This window comes from Otolemur garnettii, unplaced genomic scaffold (genome assembly GCF_000181295.1).
Source record: "Otolemur garnettii isolate 467f Iridium unplaced genomic scaffold, OtoGar3 scaffold00079, whole genome shotgun sequence".
Classification (NCBI taxonomy): domain Eukaryota; kingdom Metazoa; phylum Chordata; class Mammalia; order Primates; family Galagidae; genus Otolemur; species Otolemur garnettii.
In genome coordinates this window covers 2,858,437-2,873,349 of record NW_003852474.1, presented here as the reverse complement: position 1 = coordinate 2,873,349, position 14,913 = coordinate 2,858,437, and the positions used below count along the sequence as shown (strand labels likewise).

Here is a 14,913-nt window from a genome sequence, read left to right as displayed (position 1 = left end):
AAAAAAAAAAAAAAAAAAAAACATTTGTTATGTGCCTGCTGTATACTTCTATGAATCTTTTTCAATCCTTACAACAACCAGATAAAGTTGATGTCCTTATAAATCAGAATCACTGGGAGTAATGGTATTTGAAAAACACTATTGTGATTATAGTTAAGACACAATAAAGATCATATGTTATTTACACCTTTATCCTATTTTCAAGTTTATCTCCCCTTTCTTGTGAATTCTGCAATGTAGCAAAAGTGAAAGTATTCCTGTTGTATGGCGTGTAATGCTCTGCCCAAAACGTATCCATAGGCTGTTTAACTCAGTACTAACACTCAGAATTCCCTTGTTCTTATAAATATTCACTATTCATCTCAAAGGGCGTTCATCGACTTGCATTTTAACAACTGCTTGTTAACTGGGAGTTAAACAGACACAGAAAGCAACAAAATTATTTTTTCAGAAAAGCCAGGTAGGTAGTCCTTTGTTTGCTTCAGAATTTATAAAAAAAAAAATTCTGTGTAAAATGCCCATAGGAGATAAATGGAAGTAATAGGTTAGGTCACGTTAGCGCCGTTCCATGCATACTAAACAGATGGCAGACAGCATGCTGGGAAGGGGCCTTTTTTTCTGTTTTGTATGTTTTGTCATTTGGTCTAAAAACAACTGGCTTGTTTTATTTACTGTTACCTCTTTTGTTCCTTTTTCTTCCATCTTCTGTTTTTCATTGTTTTCACCGAATTTGCCAGATTGCTTTTTATCTGACGTATCTGCTTTGTGGATCTTTTTCATCGCATCTGGTACAAAACCTAATACTAATACCTAATATAGGGAGGGATTATAAATTAATAAATGTGTGTTAATTTACTTTTAGCTGAGATTTTTTTTTAAAGGGAAAGCCACATTTCCTGGCTCTTTCTGTTGAATTTCAGAAGACTTCCAGCAAATTCTTTGTTGGCTTATTTTCATTTTTTTGAAAGCAGAGATTATTTGTAAGTCCTGGACATCCTCGGTAGTTGATGCTTTATTTTCAGGTTCTACCAACTAACTTCTTTATGACTTTTCTAAGTCCTAGATTTGGGAGAAATCCAACTGTAGGATGGAATTCTTCAAACTGTTATTTCCCTCTAGGATTCTATTCAGTGGTTGCCAAAGTTAACAGTAATTTTCTTACTTGAAAATTATGCCAGTGACAGCCTAGCACTCATTTGAGAATCATTTGGATTGTCTCCTTTGTGATCATGGGAGTTTACCCAAAGTTGAAGAGTTGTGCTCCGACTTCCATGTGATCTAATGTTCTATTCCAGACCTTGGATTCAGTAGCCTCTTTGCTACAGGGCTGGCCCTTCATGACTGAGAAGGGGGCCTGCAGTCAAGGTGACCCACAAGTACGATAGGCTACTTAGGCCATGCTGAGAAAGGCTAGGTTTGGGAAGATCTTATTCATTATTTTTAAAATTCTAATATTTTTTCCTACCTTTTTATTTTGAAGCTTTTCAAACTTCCAGAAAATTGGGCTATTTGTGAATATAATTACACGCATTTCACATAAATTTGCCAATCTTTTTTTTAATTTGCCAATCTGTAATATTTTACCACATTTTCGTTGCCTTTCTGCCATGTGTAAAACAATTCTTATTGATTCATTGAAAGTTGCAGATGCTGTAAACTTAACCCCTAAATATATTAGCATGTACTTAAGTTAACCCCTGAATACATGCCATTATCTCCCACAATATCATTTTCATACCTGATACAATTATAATAATTCTGTAATGCCATCTGTTGTATAATCTATTTTTAAATTTCCTCAGTTTTCCCCCAGTGTCTTTATGGCTGACTAGTGGTTTTGTAGAATCAAGGCTGCTTGTCTTGTACAATTGTCCCACATTCTGCCTTTCTGATTGCTTCTTCGTGGTCAGGTTTAGGGAGGTTAGGGAGGAAGGATACATGTACTTCTCATTGCACCCTCTAGGAGGCGTGTGCTCAGTTTGTCCCACAGTTGGTGATGACCTGACTGATGCCTTCTTTGATTAAGATGTTATTTCAGACAAGGGTACACGTGAATCTTTCTAAATGCAGAATATAAATGTCTTAACACGATAAAAAAAAAAAAGATGTTATTTCAGGGCACAGAACTAGGTAACCACCAGACCTCTTTATTTCAAACGTGGCTTTTCCTCTTTGTAACTAGTAACTAGTAAGGAACGTTTTGAGTCCATGTGAATTCTCTGTTTTCCAGTAACCTTTCCGCCAGTAATTTTCGCATCCGTTCATGATCCTGGCCTGAAATTAATGATTAACTTGGAAGTTATAAACTAGTAATTTTCTACTTCTGTCATTCCTTCTACTTTTACAGCTGATAGGAAAGCATAAAGCTTTCTCTTTCTCCTCACCCTCCCCCTTGAGTGTATGCGTGTGCACACACAAGCCTCCCACACATGCACACTTAAATGTATCTGTGACCCACAGTAATTGTGTCATTGTTCTTTTTGGTGCTGACATTGTCCCACATTTGGCCATAAAGCTGGCTTCTGCATCTTTTGGAGCACTTCCTGGATTTCTGGCACAGGAAGATGCTCAGGCTCATTTTGTCTTTTCTCTGCCTTAGGCCTGCAGTCAGCCAGTTCTCCCAGGTGTTTGGTTCCTTATACTGGGAAACTGTATTTAGAAACCAACTGGCACACCCATTCCTCCTGGGGTTCCCTGCATCTATGCTTTTTCAGGCACAGACCTAGGAGATAATATTTTTTAAAGATTATTAATTTATATTACTTAACATTATGAGGTTTTTCCCTTTTCTTCTTCTTTTATTTTTGTATCTCTTCTACAATAAAATTCTGGTCCCTATGAAATTAATGTATTATTTGCAATAGGCTGCATTGTACACAAAATATTTCAAAATTATAATATCAGCATTATGACTATCAGCCTACCAAGTGAAGTTGAAGATTTTATTACCATTTTATTTTATTTTGGTTTTAGAAATTTGATTTGTTTCTGTTTATATTTTGAGTTTCTTTTGAAAATTTTATTTGGTACATAAAAACATTTTCATGCTTCAAATCTGTCAATCCTTCTACTAGGTGTATAGTTAAGGAGAGGAGGAGGAGTCTGCCTTCATCCCTGTGTCCCTCACTCTGCTCCCATCCAGCCCGTAAGAGATAATGATTTTTATTAGTTTCTGCTTTATCCTTATGTTCGTGTTCACAAAAAGAAGCTTATGTGTATTTTGTCCCTCTACCTAGATGTGTATTCTGTTCCCATTCTCTTTCTTACACCAAAGCAGCATTCAGGATACATTTCTCTCGTGGACTGCTTGTCTCTGTTCTGCAGCTGTGCAGTGTTTGATTGCACTGACGTGCCGTCATTCACTCAGCCAGGCTCTCATGTTTGCAGATTTGGTGGTTTCTAATATTTCGTTCTTATAACTCAATGAGTAGCCTCTGCTAGTGTTGTTTTGCATCTGTGGGGGTGGATCTTCTGGGTAAATTCATAGACATCCAGTTGCTAGGGGAAATGTGGACGCAGTTTTGTTAGAGACTGCCAAGCTTCCCGCTGAAGAGGTTGTAGCATTTGGCACTCCCACCAGCAATGTGGCAGAGTGTTTCTTTATAGCCTCACCAACAGTGTGCTGTCAAGCTTTTGAACTTCTGCTAGTCTCGTTAGATAAGAAGTGTTCTCAGCTAGTTTAAGTTGCACTTCTCTCATCGTGAGTACATGTGAGCCTTATTTTTCTTTCTGTTTTTTTATGTAGTTTAATTGTTCAGTCTTTTTTTTAATTGCTTCTGAGTTTTGAGTTATAGTTAAGAAATACTTTCTCATATCTTAGTTATATAAAGGAATTCACCCATGTTGTCTGATAGTCCTTGTTTGGTTTTATTTTGAATGTTTAGCTCTCTGACTTAATTGGAGTATTCTCTGCTATGTGGTGTGAGGTTTGAATCCAGTTTTATCTCTGACGAAATGGCAATCAGTTGTCTCAGTATCACTTACTAAGAAGCATACCTTTTCTCCTGCAGTGAAGGAAGTAGGGAAGGCCTGGTTTAAAGAAAAAGTTTGTTAGTTGAGCATGCTAATGTTTGATCTAAGTTTTATTGTGGAAAGGCTGAAGGAAAAAATAAAACTTGATCTATAGACACAAGTAGACTCCCTAATATAATTGAATTTATGCTCCAAAATTATAGGCCCCTCCTTTCAGGAGCTGAATCTGATCCATCACACTTACTGTGTGGGTGGGCAGAGAAGGCCCATCCTGAGAACAGGCTCTCTGAAGAGCAGCACTGCGTTTAAATGCTCTACCAGATCCCAGGCCAGGGGCTTTCACCTGACACTGTTCAACAGGAAGGAAAGTGCACATTGCCTTGTTGTCCTTCTTTGTGGGTAGGATGCTAGAGAAGGCACTGTGAAGGCTTACGCAGTTACCCTCACGTGGGAGCCAGTGCTGCCCTTGGGAGGTGGGGTATTTGGAAAGGTGTGTGTGAGATTTGTCCTAAGCACTGCAGTGTTCCTGGGAGGAATGTTTCATGGCCTACGTGGAGGAAGGGTACCCGTGCCAGGGCTAGCATGCCCAAATGCCCATAGCATCCTTACTGGAAAACAGACACTTGGAACTTGTTTGAAAAGACTGTAGTTTAAAAACTCTGGGAAAAGTTGAAAGAGCATCTAAAAACGTCAAGGGTGTCATAGTGGGTGAAACTTAGAGCCTGCTCTTTTCAGTTTTTTCAAAACTTAAAGGCTGCTCTTTTCAGCCTGCTCTTTGATATTTGCACAACTAACTGGGAGTTGGAATGATTTTCTTGAGCACTTTACCGCAGAAGTGGTATAGGAGCACCTCTTGTTTTCCTTTAAAAATAGATTATTTGTGGTATCACATTCAAGGAATGAAGCATTTAAAGCTAGCACTTGAAAATTGTGAATAATTAGTTTATTAATTACCTTTTTTTTTTCTTTTTGAACGTGTATGTAGCAATTTTGTTATCCCATTTTAAAGATTATGAAGTGAGATGATGCATATGAAACTCTAATGTGTGGCACATAGGAAGCGTTCCTTAACTATAAACTTTAACTTGTTTTTGTAACACTTGCTAATTAACCTTTGTGTGCATTTTCAGAGAGCTATTGCTTACCTTTTTCCAAGTGGTTTGTTTGAGAAGGGAGCCAGGCCAGTGATGAAGGTAGTTTTCTTAATTACTATTTTTTAAAATTTCGCTTAGTTTTATGTTATAGTAATTATGTAATACACTTTTAAATTTATTTTGCAGCATCCTGAACAGATTTTTCCAAAGCAAAGAGGTAAGTTTGTTCAAGGATGAAATAAACAATTTTTTTCTTCACTACCATGGTAAGTTATAATGTATCAGCATTGCTCTTAAACCTTTGTTACTCTCCTGTTCATGGTAGTTGTACAGTAGGTGAAAAATATTGCTTCATATAATCATGATTGGGGGTTGCAAAGTATTTCTTTTTAATTAAATGATACTAAAGTTAGATCAGCATAGAGTTTATGTGTTTGTTAATATCACTAGTTATTTGGGATTCCAGTATGCCTTTTTAAAAGGAAGAGTTTGGTACAGATACACTAGTAACTAATTCAACCCTGTTTATGTGGAAATTTTTAATTTCATTTTATTTTGGAAGCCTATTTTCACTGACTGTAGATTTCCTTTTTGTTCTTTCAGAATTTTAATGATGTAATTCCATTGTCTTATCTTGCATTGTTTCTGATGAGCAGTTGGCCCTCATTCTAATTAAGTCTCCTGTTTTCTCTGGCTTCTTTTAAGACTTTATCTTTTAAATGTGTGAAAACAAATCTTGAAGAAAACATAAATGAGCTTTAAATTTGCCCCCCAGTTGGGTAATATATTTACCATACATTTGAAGCTTCCAACGTGGACTGGTAGTAGTCATCAGTTAATTTAAAAAGTATTAAAGCCAGACATCGTTTGTTTAAAAGCACTTAAAATATAAAGTTACATTTATTCATCATACTTTCACTATAACCCAAAAAAGACTTTTTGCAGGGAGGGGCGAGAGGAATATGTGTCTGTCCCTTCCTATTTCTTTTGTATAATCCTGTCACTGATGTGTCATCAAAGTTTTTCAGTTTTGGTTTCCTTATAGTGGAGCAAAGAACTTAAAGAAGCTTCCTAAGAAATCTGGGCACAGGATATTTTTATATTTCCATGAATTTTCCCCTCAACCACACTGAAGTTGAACACAACTTTTTTTGAACAACTTGGCATTGAGCCTTTCTAACGCATTCAACTTAATTTTTATAGACGTAGCAACTATCTTTTCTCTTTGACTCATTAATATTTTATCTGTTATGTAATACTTAATTCATGTAGTTGTAGAAATAGTATGTTTGGGAGTAAATGCAGTTGATCATTAGTAATAAATAGGTTTGGGAGTACACACAACTAACTCACAGCAAAAGTTCATGGATGTACTAGGTAATAGCCTGATAGCCACAGATGCTCAGTGTACAGGTAGCATGATCAGTGTGTTTTAGGGTTAATTAGATAGAGATTGTAACACAGCAGATATTTTCATAGAAAACTTACTTGGTTTGCTGTACTATCTCTGCTAATTCTTCCCTTCTTCAAAGCTTCGGATTCTCATGTTCTGCTGCTCCACTTCATTCTTTGAAATGATAACTTTCATTTTAACCTTATTGGGAATGTTTTGAATCTTTTTATAAATATGTTCTGTGTTTCATATTTTCTCAATTCTTAGACATGGTGGATTATAAAATATAGCATCAATTTAATAATAGCTTTTGGGGAGGTTGTAATGAAAACCACGTTAGAAATCCATGTCAACTTTAAGATACAGTGCGGTGCCATAAAAGTAAGCTGTGCACAAGGCACGGTAACTTAGACCAGAAACCTTTTCTGTGTCTGTAATGACAGTGATTCCTTTTGTTGATTTTTACTCACTTCTTTCTGTCAGCCTCCCCACCTGTGTCTCTCCCTTTCTTTATTCTTTATATGTCTACTAGTTATAGCTCTTATACATCTTCCCATCTAAGCCTGGTTTAGTCTTTCTAATCATACCAGCTTCTCTAACAACTGAAATTTCTGTACATCCCAGCAAAATGCTGAAAATCCGAGCATTTGTAGGATTATCTTAAATCCTGCCAACTATATGTAGTTAGATACGCAGTTAACTATATATAACTACATGAGCAGTACTCCTGTATTCAGAATTAGTAAAATATTTTTTGCTGCTACCTCCCACCCAGTTTTGTTGTACTTTGTAAATATAGGACAAACTGATTTTTTGTGTGTTTAAAAAAAAAATCAGGCTGGGCACAATGGCTCATGCCTGTACTCTTAGCACTTTGAAAGGCAACACAGGAGGATCACCTAAGCCCAGGAGTTCAAGACCAGCCTAGGCAATAGCGAGACCCTGTCGCTACAAACCTTTTTTTAAAAATTTACCTTGGTATGATGGTGAGCACCGATAATCCCAGCTGCAAAGGAGGCTGAGGCAGGGGATCACTTAAGCCCAGGAGTTTGAGTTTGCACTGAGCTACAGTGACACCAGTGTACTGTAGTCAGGTAACACAGAGAGACCCAGACTCAAAAAAAAAAAAACTAAAACTAAAATTAGTGAAATTTAGATTTGGATAGATTATAACACTTGTAGTAATATACTACCACTTCTCATTAAAAGATGAAAGCTTATAGATTAACACAAGAATCCTGCTCTGTACTGTTTAAAGCAAGTGAAAAAAATATTGAGAAAAACAAAGGTATATACTGGGTTTATGATGGGAGAAAGGGGTAGCACCTGGTATTAGATAAAATGGAATTCAAGGAGGGTGGAGAATGGCTCTGTGACATAAGAATGTTCATTTATATTGATAAAACCTAATCTCCACTAATTGGATTTGATGGCTGTGAACCTTTTTGTACCAATCATTTAGCATTGAAATGTTTAAAACAAAAGCTATTAACTGTGCCTATAAAGAATTTGAATAACGCAGTATAATTTTATAGCTACAGATACAAATACAGAGAATACATTTTCTATGCCGCTGCCTATGGAATAGTAATATAATTATGATGTAAGAGGTCATAGGGAAAATCTTAACAACTTTCAAATAGTAAAAATCATACCAATTAGATTTTCCTGACTTAAAAATCAATGGAACCATATCACTGTTAGAAATCAAAATTAAGATTACAGACTATTTAGAAATGCATGACTGTGAGAACAGTTCCTATCAAATTCTGTGGAATGGACATCATATTATGCAGAGAGAAACTTGTATTTATTAGAAATTAAAGAAGACTGAAAATAAGTAACCTAAGTATTCAGTTCAGGAAGCCAGAAAGAGAAAAACTAAATTGATGACCATAGTGAAGAAATTTAAGAGGGAAACATGATAAACAAAACCAAGTGGTTCTTTGAAAAAGCCAGTGAGATCAGTCAGCCTCTGGCCAATCTGGTCACAGACAAAAGGAAACACAGAGGACAATATTAAGAGTTTTAAGTAATGGCGTTCAGAGGGTAATTTTAAAGCATAAGGTTGTGATAGGTAACTTTATTCTAATTATTTGGGAACAGCTTCCGAATTATAATAGTTTGCATTTATTGGAACAGAGTAGGCCAGGCAGAGTTTAAGTGCTTCTCATGTATTAACTCAGAATCTTCACAACAGTTTTGCTGAATAGACATTTTCCTCATTTTACAGATGTGGAAATTAAGCATAGTGAGCTTAACCTTACTAAGGACACACAGCCAGGAAGAGCTCAGCCAGAACACAGGGAGGCTCATCCAGCTGTGACTCTAGAGCACGTGGATGTGAGCACCAGACTCTACTGTCGTTGCCAAAGTTGTCGGAATCAGGAGATTGCTAGTTAAACTAAAACCTGGAGAGGAAGTCGCAGGTCATCAAAGGTCTAGTGAAAGAGGCACAAACCCAGAGCCACCATCTGGGCGTTCTAACATACACCTCCAAGGAGCAGGTAACTTTTATAAACTGTTGCAGAGGAGAAAAAAGAACAAGGTCCTCCAAATTCACTTTTTGAAGGGTCACACAATTAACAAATATGGGCACAAATTGCATAAAAAAAAACCTGTAGTCTGGTCTCACTAAATAAGATGCTAGCAAACTAAGTAAAGCCTTATATTAAGAGGATATACCAGACAACGTTTTTTCTCCCCAGGAATGTAAGGATGGGTTAAAGCTTGGGAATTTAAGGGAAAAATAATTCCATAGATAAATAATAAAGTTAATTAACAAATTTAAGCATTCTCTTCTTTTGTCATTGTTAAAAATAGTTAATGTAGAGATAAAAAGGAATTTTCTTAGTTAAGAGGACTATCACAAAAATGTCAATGTCAACTTACAAATGTATTATTAAATTCCACTAAGTTCAGGAATAAGACAGGTAAGCCTCCACTTCCTTCTGTTATTCAGCATTGTTGTTTTGGAAGGGTTTTTTGGGCAGTTTTTGGCTAGGGCTGGATTTGAACCCGCTACCTCTGGTATATGGAGCCAGTGCCCTACTCCTTTGAGCCACAGACGCTGCCCTGTTTTGGAAGTTTAACCAGAATACTTTTTTAAAACTGTAGATAAAAAAGGCAAAAAGTATGGATAAAAACCCCAAAGAAGTTAGGAAAATTGATTATTATTCATAGATGTATGATTTCCCACTTAGAAAATGGAAAACTGTGAACTATGTTAGAACTTAGGTGGAGTATCGTTATTTGAGTATCTGAATTCAAAACATTTGAATTACTGTGAATTTTCTTTTAGTGATACCCTTTTATAAAAATATCCCACAATCGGCTCAGCGCCTGTGGCTCAGGTGACTAAGGCGCCTGCCACATACACCTAAGGTGGTGGGTTCAAATCCAGCCTGGGCCCGCCAAAACAACAGTGATGACTACAACCAAAAAATGGCCGGCGTTGTGGCAGGCGCCTGTGGTCCCAGCTACTTGGGAGGCAGAGGCAGGAGACTCACTTGAACCCAGAAGTTGGAGGTTGCTGTGAGCTATTATGCCACAGCACTCTACCCAGGGAGGTAGCTTGAGGCTCTGTCTCAAAAAAAAAAAAAAAATCCCACAATGGAGAGAAAGAGTGAAATGCTGCTGATGCAGAGATCACATGAGCATCCTGCCAATTGGTAACGTTATAGTGGCCAGATCCACACACAGAAACCAGTGTGGAGTGGATTATAATGGTGGTCGAGTATCATCATTGTCTTATTGTTAATCAGTGCATTGCATAGCCAGGCATTGTGGTGGGCGCCTGTAGTCCCAGCTACTTGGGAGGTTGAGGCAAGAGAATCGCTGAAGCCCAAGAGTTTGAGGTTGCTGTGAGCTATGACATTACAGCACTCTACTGAGGGCAATATAATGAGACTCTGTCTCAAAAAAAATCAGTGCATTGCAGTCTTTCTCTACTTTTGTGTATTTTGGCAGACAAGAACTATTTATTTTATGAACATGAATTCCCACAGTACAAATATTTACCTACATATACATACAGACAAGTACATAAATATATATGCATCTGTACCACCTGTTTCTTAATTCATTTAATAGAATGTTATAAAAATAGATTGTGTCCAGAGCTGAGTCAAGACTTAAAAAAATAATTGGGTGCTTTTGGAATTAAGAAATCCAAATTCTAGGACAGAATTAAATAAAGTGACTGATAGAAGAATAAACGTACAGTTTTCAGTATTTTTAAAATAACTGAAATTATGCCCTCAAGACACAAATAAAGCAAAGGACAAAGATGATAAATTGTCTATTTTGTAATTAAAAACTTCTTTTTGAAAAAGAGATACTAGAAAATTTAAAGCAAGACAGAGACCTGATATCTAGAATAAATTACTTCCAAATTAATAAGAAAAAAAACGGGCACAGTGGCTCACACCTGTAATCCCAGCACTCTGGGAGGCCAAGACAGGAGGATCACTTGAGGTCAGGAGTTCAAAATAAGCAAGAAAACCAACTAAATAGAGAAATGGGCAAAGGAAAAGTAAGCAATTCATAAAAGAAGAAAGTAAAAATAGTAAACATTTGAAAATATCAGAGATCAGAAATAATATCCTCTAGAGCAGTAAGAGACTGTTAGTTATTGCCCATCAGATTGGAGCCACACAAAGAATACTGTCTATTTCGTGCAGGTATATGTGTAGATACACAGCAAGAGTCCTTTCTTTACCTACACAGTAAACAAACTCACCATGCCTCAGGCAGAGGAATTCTAGTATATAACCTTCATAAGAAGTACATATTACTTGTGTAAAGTTAATTTTGTAGATAACTGAACTGGGGGGGGGGCGTTGTTAAAACCAACAAAAACTAAGATACTTGCAAATAAAACTTGCAAAATATGTAAGAGAGTAATATAGAAAATAATGAAGCTTACAGATCAAAGATCGCAGGTGAGAACCTGAATGGTTAGAATAAAGATTCCCTGTTCCTTTAAGGGAAGACAATACGTAAAAGCTGCTACTTTTTAAATTATTAGTAAACTTAACATGATTTCAGTTAACCTCTTGGTACAACTTTGGGAGGAAATTTGTCATGTTGAATTGCACAAGAAGCGGCAAGGAATTTTTAAAAGGAATAATGAAAGAGCTTACCGTACCTGCTATGAAAACGCAGCAAAATTAGCTGGTTAAAATGGCCGAGGTGGCACAGAGTAGGCAGAGCATTGGACAGAGTGGAGTGCTCAGCGGCAGCGTGTGTTTATGCCATATTCTGTGAATTCCAAGGCATGTTTTCTCAAATTGTAACATCTTTGCCAACAAGATACACTTTATAATTATTGTAAACTATGTTATTTGCCATTGTTGGACAGCTTTTGTTCTCTTTATGTCATTTAAAGTACATGATGGGACATCTTAAAATCTGTAATACCTTTAGATTCAGTGAAATCCTCTGTGTGTGTGTGTGTGTGTGTGTGTGCGTGTGCATGTGCATGCCTGTGTGTGTACACATACATTATGAAATCAGTTCCAGGATATGAGACCCAGCTCCAACACCTCTCTAAACTTAACAGAGTCTTGTCTGATGTCTTGCCATGATGCTTGTTTTTTTTTATTACTTTCTGGCTACTTTACCAGCACAGTGAAAATCCGTTGCATGTTAAAAGTGGAAGTATTGGAAAATTTATAGGATTTTATGAAGTCTGTGAAGATAATGTTGGAAAAGTATTTGAATCATTGTAAACCATTAGTAAATAAGAATCTGGTTTTATCTTTCAAGCTGCCCAATCAAAACTTTCTGTCAACGCTTATTATGAAATTTTGATCTTCATTTCTAATCTACCTCACTTACAGTGGCCTGTCTAATGCTAATTATCCTGAGAAAAGAAATATATCCTATAAACAATACAGGTATTATTTCAACAGAAAAGGGTATACTATTCAAAAAAATGTAGAAGGATAAAGAAACTTTGCGGGACAAAATAATACTTAGATTCCTGCCTCACAAACATAAATTCCAAGTAGAGTAAATATATAAACATGAAAACTTATAAAAATTCCAGAGGAAAATGTAGTTTACAGGAGCCTAGAGCCTACTTCCTCTGCAGGTGGTGAGGGTTGGTTCATAGTTGTTACAGAAGTTTGTGGCCCTTCATAGGTCTGTGGTATTAAAATTTCATGGGGCTAGGCACACTTGGGGAAAAAATACCTAGAGAAGGCTTTCTTAAGGGGGTTAGTTAGAAAAAAACAGTTAAGAAACATGCCATAGACTAGGAAAAATGACAAGACTAGACTATATTCATATTTTAAACTCCTTGATTTTGAAAGATGCCATAAAGAAAACTAAAAGACAAGTGGCAGACTGAGAAAAAAGAGTTACAACTCACGGAATGGTCCAAGGAGTATAATAATCTTTATGGACAGCAGTTCCTACAAATGGTTAACAGAGAAACAAGAAAAATATGATGGGCGAGGGCTGTGGAGTTCGCATTTGGCTTATTTACTACAGGGACTCCATTTCTCAGTTTATTTGGTGGTGGTTAGTTGTGAATGACCATCTGTATTTCAGAAGAAATTACACGGAGCACCTCTTGGAGGCCCCTTCTTTAAATGTTATAGACGTTTTAAACTCTCTGAGGTGGATGAACAGAGTTGAAACAAATGATGTGGCATAGAAAAATAGGTTCTGTAGTGCTTTTCTTTGCTGTGTTTTCCTGTTGTGAATTCTCTGGGTGTCCTGTGTTATTGACACTCAATAGTTTTCCTTTTTAAGAATAGAGGAAAACATTGTATTTCTAACTAAACCTAATTTGTGTGTGTGTTCTAACAAGGTAATTTTGGCTCTGAGTTTTTCCTTGAAAATAAACTACAAAAATGCTCATGGCGAAATACTTTACAAAATATTTTATTAAATAGAAACATGGTTTTATGTTAATGGGTATAAAATAGTAAATATCTTAAATGTTTGCATGTTAAATATGTTAAACAAAATATTAAAATTCTAAATATTAATATTTTTGTTATTTTAAAAGTTAATTAGAACTATAAGTATGTCTCCTAACTGCAGTTAAACACAGATATTTGTTCTGTCTCTGTACGTAATCATGTTTGTTTTCATCTGGCTTTTTATTAGCAATCCAGTGGGGAGAAGATGGCCGCCCATTTCATTTTCTCTTCTATACTGGCAAACAATCCTATTACTCATTAATGCATGTAAGTATATTACATTTATGATTAATATGAACGATAAGCTACAAAACTAATTGTACTAGAGACTTTTCTCAGCTTCAGAATTCACCTAGTATTTTATAATGCTCAAAAATAAGACTTTTAGGGATAAGATAGTGTGTTGATGAAAGGCTTTTTATATTTTATTAATTCATTTTTGCTAAAGGCAAAGTTTATAGCATTTATATCAATATAGTTTATCCTTAAAATGCTTTTACTTGGAAATTAAAATCAACTTAGGAGAAAGGCGTTCACCTCAATAACAGTACGTATTACCACATCCAAGGTAGGGGACAAGGCCACATGTGTGATGCTATGAGGGGCTATGGAAGCGTTTACCTTGAGAGAAAAAAAATAGTTCTCTCTACTTAGAGTTCTGTTATTTATATACAGTTTTTGCCATCCCCAGGTTAATGCAGTGTGTGAGTCTAGGATGTGGGCCCCCAAACAGCCTAACAAATGATCGTTAAACTTTGACTTCCTGCTGCATTTGAGGGTACTCTGAACAGTCCGGTTCTCAGAACTCTAAGTGTTTTACGGTGTGCACATTTGAGAGCATTCTCCAGAACTACTATAGAAGAAAGGCTGTATGCCAGTACCTTGCTTTTATTTTTAGAACATGATGTCAAGTTCTATTTTATTCATTATTTTTTTTTATAAGTTTCAGAATTATTTATGGGGCATCTCCCAACCACAGGCTTAAATCAATGCACAGATTTTACTCTTCTTTTCAGAATTACCGGGTGTTTATTTGTGCTCCACAAACCCAAAGGACAAAATCCCCACTTGTCAGGTACATTTATTTCTTGAGGGGAAAAAAAAAAAAAAGAAAAAGAAAACCTTCTTTTCGCTTTTTGTTGACCTTGGGCAAATGAGCTTCTTGCCCTGGCAGAAATGAAATGAATGATAAATGTAGAGTGTGTCTTTGCTGAGTAATGGAGCCGAGGCTCAGGCTGCCACGGAGGTTCTCTCCCGCACAGCCCGAGGCTGCCCGAGGACCCCTGCTGTTCATTTAAATAGGTATGTCAAATCTGCCTCCAAACGCCGCTGGTTTGATCTGTGGTAATATTTGTGAAGGTTCCATATGGACTTGAGCCCCCTGCAGTGCTGAGAAATAATGTACAACGCTTCATGGTGCAGACGCAAATTTTCTCTGAAAAGGGATGCAATGCTGCGTTGTAGCTGTCGGAGGGGATGATGGAGCTGATGCGCTAGGCCTGTCAACTTGTTACACGGA

The 14,913-nt window shown here is 36.6% G+C and overlaps 1 protein-coding gene across 1 annotated transcript in view; it reads left to right on the top strand.

The window, feature by feature from the left end:
- Nucleotides 1–14,913, top strand: part of MRPS9 (mitochondrial ribosomal protein S9) — a 59,563-nt gene that overhangs the window by 26,234 nt on the left and 18,416 nt on the right. The window contains exons 3-5 of the mRNA XM_003794319.3: nucleotides 5,103–5,165; nucleotides 5,253–5,283; nucleotides 13,582–13,661. Coding sequence (XP_003794367.1) covers nucleotides 5,103–5,165; nucleotides 5,253–5,283; nucleotides 13,582–13,661 — 174 coding nt within the window. The remainder of the gene's footprint in view (nucleotides 1–5,102; nucleotides 5,166–5,252; nucleotides 5,284–13,581; nucleotides 13,662–14,913) is intronic.